This window comes from Alligator sinensis, unplaced genomic scaffold (genome assembly GCF_000455745.1).
Source record: "Alligator sinensis unplaced genomic scaffold, ASM45574v1 scaffold557_1, whole genome shotgun sequence".
Classification (NCBI taxonomy): domain Eukaryota; kingdom Metazoa; phylum Chordata; order Crocodylia; family Alligatoridae; genus Alligator; species Alligator sinensis.
Window position 1 is genome coordinate 689,602 of NW_005842349.1, and position 6,314 is coordinate 695,915.

The following is a 6,314-nucleotide window of genomic DNA, read 5'->3' on the forward strand; positions in this document are numbered from 1 at the left end:
ACACACACACACTATATATATATATATATATATATATATATATATAAAAAATCCCATTTCTATTATTCACTTCACCCAGCCCCCAAGTTGCCTCTAGCTGCAGCAGGCAACCAGTAATGTTAGAGCCCCACAAAAATGATCAAACCTACAAAGTTCATATGGTTTCAAGGCAAAGCAAAACTAGTTTTCTCAGGTTCAGTACAAGTAAACATATACTAAATGTGGTTTTACATTATTTGCCCAAAGAAGTCATAAGGGAAATAAGTTGAATCCAATACATTTATTCTCTGCAGTCATCTACTCAGTGAGACTATTTATGCCTGCATGAAAGTCAATGCAAAGTAAATAGCATTTTTGTATAGGTTCATAGAAATGAAGAATCAGAATTCAGACCTTTTATCTGTGGTCAAAAATGGTATTCTGTCCAGGATTATATAATATATTGGGCAAAGACAGGTAAGCGACAGAACTTTGTAAATTTATATTAAATACACCATATGTTTTATCAACTGTTTTGGTTGAGCTATTGACTTTCTACAAGCTCATCATGAATTAAACATCAGCCAAAAGTCAACATATGCAATTTAGGAAACAAGTCTACATCCAGACATTCATATGAATGAAACTAAGTTGATTCTTTTTTTTAATTAATTGTCCAAGCTTTCGCAGCTCAAACAAGGAAAACTTAGTTCCATTTTAAAAAAGGAATATAAGTTGTTACTATGTATATTCTTACCTTATTTAGGCTACTCTTAAATCCACCAGAAATAGAAAAGACCAAGGAACAAAGCCAGTGAAATATTTTACAGCTACACATCTGAGTAATAATTTTGTTTACAATCTTTGGCCTGTTAAAGAAATATTTGTTTCCAACAATAGCCTGTAAAAAAAAAAGCAAAGATGTTATTTCCAAGGATTCACAAAACTCAGGCTACCTAGGTACAGACATTACACCTATCACACACTAAATGCATAGAAAGCATTTTACAGATATAACAGAACAGATGTTCGCAGCACATAAAGCGCTTTAAAAATGGTAAATTCCACTTTAACCCTGGATGAAGGTGGTATCAGATTAAAGCTCTTTAGATTAGAGTGCTTTATCTGTACGACATGCGATCCCTAGTCAAGGTAGGTCACATTCCTCTAGAATCCCAGGGTCCCCTTGCTGGGCAGCTTGCTAACCTCAGCCAGCACATGTCTCCTCCAGGTGAGCAGCAGCACAGCCCCACTTCTGGGCTGTCACAGGGGAGACGAAAAAGCTCTGACTCCTCTCTGCATAGCTGGGCAGAGTTTTGGGGAATGGAGCCACTGTGCTCCGTGGATCCCCTCCAGATTCCTGGGTCAGGTCTTGAGTGAGGGGGGCAGGCCAGGTTCGTGCAGCAGGGGGCTCCCCCCCCACCACCTGCCACAGCCTCTTGACAGCAGCAGCCAGCAGCAGTAGCATTAGACTGCCCAGCCTGGCTTTTGGATGTGCTGGGAAATGTGGGGTGGGGAAGGGAGTCCCGGTGTCACATAGCCCTCCCCCCTGAGATTGCTGGGTCCAGTCTTGGGAGGGGCTGGGCCAGGTCCACCCAGCAAGGAAAGTTCCTCCCTGTACCCCTGATCCTGGTGCAGTCAAAAGCTGGGCAGAACAATATTATGCTGCAGCTGCTGGCTGCAGCTGTCAAGAAACTGGGGTGGAGGGGTTGGGAGAGGGAAGAGCTCCCCTGCCATGCAGACTCAGCCCAGCAGTGGCTCACCTCCTCAGCCACTGCTGACCATTGCCAGTTGGTGGGGGACAGGGCTGGGCAGCTTTGGCAGGCTCTGATCCATCCTCCCCCAACCTCCACCCGCCCCACTGAACAGCGAATGTCTCTTTGGTTTGCTCCCACTCTAACTTATAGTTTTTATGTAAAGTGTTACAGAGCACTTCTGCCAAGGGCTTTTTGAACATCTATACTTAGCCATAGATAGTATTCCCCTTAGTAAGGGAAGGGTTTGCAACAAGATCAAGGAGCATTTAAACAGCATGGCTTTGAAGGCAGAAATCCAAGCTTATTCAGCAAAGATCAACCCACCAAACTCCCCTTCTTTCTGCTGGTAGTGTAATGAGGAAGTGTTGCCAGGAGTGGGTGGAAGAGGGGCATGTGGTAAACTCCATGGGGGGTAACACTTTTCATGTAGCCTTCCTTCACAATATTTTAAAAGTATTATAGACTTACGTGTACTGAGAGCATCCAGAAATTCAAATCTTTTAAGTTCATTCATGTTAAAAGAAACTCCTAGAATAGTCTCCTCATTCAAGACCCTTTTCAAGATGAATTTATGGATTATAAGTATGTAAGAATAATGTCGTAGCCATGATGGCCCAGAAATTACACAGGAGGCAAGGATCTCTTAGGATCATATCTTTTATTGGACCAACTATGTTCTTGGGATAAAGTTAGACAAGCTTTCAAATGAAGACATTCAAAAGGAAGAATATCTTGCATTCAACAGTTTGTGTAACTGTATTCCAACTGCAAAAAGTCTAATAAAAGATGTCGCCCTAAGAGATCCTTGCCTCTGGATTATCAGACAAACCCTGTTGCTAGACAATGATGAACAAGAAAAGAACCTAATTAAAAAATATCATCTTTTTCTCAACGTAGTAAAAAAAGAGCTTTATTAGAAATAAGGAAAATGGTAGTATTCCTACCCTCATCCTCTCCACCCTGTTCTTTTTTCTTCTGTGTAGGGCCTTCTGCCAGAACCTAAGACTTCTAATGCATGGCTTCTTACTACAGATTTAAAGAAATAGTACAAAATATCTTTATACTTCTTATGTAGTTAAAAAAAAGTGGAATAGCCAATATAAGACAATACACCAATTAAACCACTTCTTCCAGTTTTCACTCTTCCTAGCTTTGTCATCCTTTGCTTCTACTCTATATATGCTAAATGTAAATTACTTATAGAAGGTATTTTTCCTTCATGACTGTCAGCAAAGCACCAGAAACTTGCTTGGTATTATATAAATAAAAATAATAGGAAAGGAACACACACCTTGATTAAACCATGAGGGAGTAAGAGCAACCTTATCGTGGGGGTATTGCCATACTGCAATATGGTTATAGGAGCCAATGCAAAAAACATTTTGATTTTTTGAGCCAGCTCTGGCATTGAGGAAAATGCAATGAAACCTGAGAAAACAGAAAAAATGAATTAGGACAAAGTTAAAAAGACACCTGCACCAAAACACTGCATTATGCAATTGTTAAATGAACCCATGATTGCCTAACTTATAATTTTAAGAAGTTTTAGAAAGCCTACTGACTCATTTAGCCACAGGGAACAGATCATATGAGAGGCTTATCTTTTCTGACAGTGAAGAAGAATTTTTAAAAAATCTTACTGAAGTGCGTCATAAAAGGCTCAGGATCTAAGAAGCAAATAAAAAGACTCCCTCCCTTATTCCTCCCCTATTTAAATCTTTTTATTAAAAAAAAAAAAAAATTAAAGACCTGGCTTGATTGCTGAGGGTCTAGCTCAATTTTTGCATGTTTGAGTTTTTGCCATTTTTAATACTAAGAATACAAGGGTAATAATAGGGCTGTGTGAAGCTTCAGTATCTGTTTCAATTTGGAGGAGATTTGGCCCGATTCGGGGACCGAATCTTAGAATCCGAACTGAATCAGGAGACCAAGTAAAATCTCTGAATAGTTTCGAAGCATCTGAATCAATTTGGAAAAAGATTCAGAAAAGATTCAGCTGATTTGGAGATTCAGCCATAGAATAAACAGGCAGCTGACAGCTGGATCCAGCAGGTCAGTCTATTGGGATTGGGGGAAAGGGGAAGGAAGGGGCATTGGGGAGGGAGGGATTGGGGCTGAGGCTGGGACAAGCTGCCCAGCTGGAGCGAGGGGGTGCATTACTCGGGGAGGGGGAGGGGGATGCAGGATGCAGGCACGGCACCGCTGGGAGTGGGGGCTCTGCCATGCTGCTGCTTTCCCAGCTGGGGCAGGGGAGGGGAGGGATACGGGCGTGGCTCGCTCCAGGCAGAAGTAGGCAAGCAGTAGCAGGGCAAAGCCCCTGCTCCCAGCACTGCTGCACCCACAACCCACACCCCTCCATGCTGGCTGGCAAGAGGTGGCAGGGCAGAGCTTCCACTCCCAGTGTTGATATGGGTACAGCAATGCTGGGGATGGGGGCTATGCCCTGCTGCCGCCCAGAGCAAGCTGCAGCTCCACTGCACCCCCCCATGCCAGATGGGCAAGTGGCAGCAGGGCAGAGGCCTCTGGCTCCCCCCACCAGGGCAGAGGCAGGAACAGAAGCGCCCATGGCTATTCTGCCTGGCCCCAGCCTCCTGGCACTTAAAAAAAAAAGAGAAAAAGACCTGCGCTCACTGGCTCTGGCAGAGGCAATTGGGGGGGCCTCTGAGGGCTTGTGGCAGAGCCCCCCTGTGCAGTGCAGGGCAGTGGGGGACAGCAGGGATCTCTTCCCCTGCTTGGCCTGCCCGCAGCAGCTGCCCCATGGTGTGGGTGCAGTGCAGCTTGGCAGGGCACCATGCCCTGTCTGGGAGCTGGGGCAGCTCCATGTGTCAGCCAGAGCCTGGCAGCACTCAACCCCAGTGGCCCCAGGTCCCAGACAGTGCGCAGCACCCTGCTGAGCCCCGTTGCACCTGTGCCATGAGGCAGCTGCTGCACGAGTGCCAAGCAGGGGGGTGCTGTGAATCCCAACTGCCCCCCACTGCCCCATGCTGCTGTGGAGGGGCTCTACCATGAGTGTCCAGAGGCTCCAATCACCGCTGTTGTAGCCAGTGAGTGCAGGGCTTTATTTTTTAAGTGCCTAGGGCTGAGCCAGGGTGTGGGCCAGGCAGGGTAGCCACGGGGGCTTCCCTCATGGCTCCCCCAACCCGGGAAGTAGTAGGCACAGCCAGAGGAGTTGTCTGACTGTGCCTGCCTCTCCCCAGCCAATCCAAGTCACTGAATCTCTCTGAATCAGTGCTGAATATTTCAAAGCTGATTTGGCCAAATTGATTCAGGACAGTGATCCGAATCTCCAAATTGAATCACTGTCCTCCGAATTGGCCGAATCCAAATCTGAATTGAATACTTCCCTATTTTCACAGGCCTAGTTTATAAGCATTTTTTTGTTGACTGAAACACTGCATTTTAGTTAAAGATATGTTCATCCTGAAGAACCAATTAGCAATTTTAAACCAATTATTTCCAAATAGATAGATTATATCTATAGGAAAATTGGTCCTTTGATTGCATTAATTCAAACCTAAAATAGAAAGGAAGTTGAAGATTATCTGATAATAAAATGAATTTATTTATGGCCTTTTAAAGGGCATTTTTGGTATTTCAGGTAATGTCCCTTGTCATTGCATGAGGGTTTGAAGGGGTGATTTGGGAGATTCCTTCAGTTAACAACCACCTGTGAACACAGGGAATGGGAGCTGATGGTCCAAGGCAGCTTCTTCCAGTTCAGGAATGTATCCATTGGCTTCAACATTCCAGATCTGAGAAGCAATTTAATAGGCAATTCATTTCTGCATCAAAAGATACTGGACTTCAAAAGCCTGAAGCTTCCAAATCATATACCCCTTCAAAGGATCTGGAATTTTTCATGCACATTTCAAAATGTCCGATAGAAAAAGAAAAGAGGAGAGACTGGAAGGTTCAGGTTTACAAATATGTCAAATTCATCAGTGTCAAAGCCTGGGTCACAGCAACAAGGGAGGAAAATCCTTCTCCTCTAAGAACTGTTCAAAACATCACTTCACTTTCATTCCATTCCCTGTCACACACACCTCACTTCCAATGCCAGCTTTTATTCTGTCCTCCTCCTAGCACCTCTGATTCCACAAATTAAGAGATATTTTTTCCTCAGATCAGCTGGCTTGGAAAGCTCAGAGAGAAACTGACCCAGGGATGATAATTTTCCTCAGAAGTGTGCGGGCCAGGAGCGATCCGGGCCCTTTTTTCACGCCGCGGGCTGTCGCCAGCAGCCCGGGCACGCTGGGTCGGAGAAAGCAGGCGACACGCTAGAATAAGGCACGGACGCATAATGGTTGATTCAAGATTGTTTACTTACACCGTAGATGGTTGCAGTGTAGGCTGTGTCTCGGACGGCCAGGGCCGACTCGAGTTACGCTTGTACGTCAGGGCGGGCTGGTGAATGGAGAGGCAGACACAACTTATTGGTTGCAAAAAACTTTACTCACGCCACTTGCAATCACGACGCAGGTGGTCCGGTCGTCGGAACAACCACACGAGTTGTTCCAGCTGGCGGGGCCCAAGCCAGTTAATCCGTCCGCAATTCGAAGCCGGCGGGGAAAGGGGTAC

General features: G+C 45.2%; 1 protein-coding gene across 1 annotated transcript in view; it reads right to left on the bottom strand.

The window, feature by feature from the left end:
• Nucleotides 1–6,314, bottom strand: part of LOC102373744 (lipase member M-like) — a 28,369-nt gene that overhangs the window by 6,165 nt on the left and 15,890 nt on the right. The window contains exons 6-7 of the mRNA XM_006028997.3: nt 3,028–3,164; nt 737–880 (exon numbers count right to left, since the gene is read on the bottom strand). Of these exons, the coding sequence (XP_006029059.1) occupies nt 737–880; nt 3,028–3,164 (281 nt within the window). The remainder of the gene's footprint in view (nt 1–736; nt 881–3,027; nt 3,165–6,314) is intronic.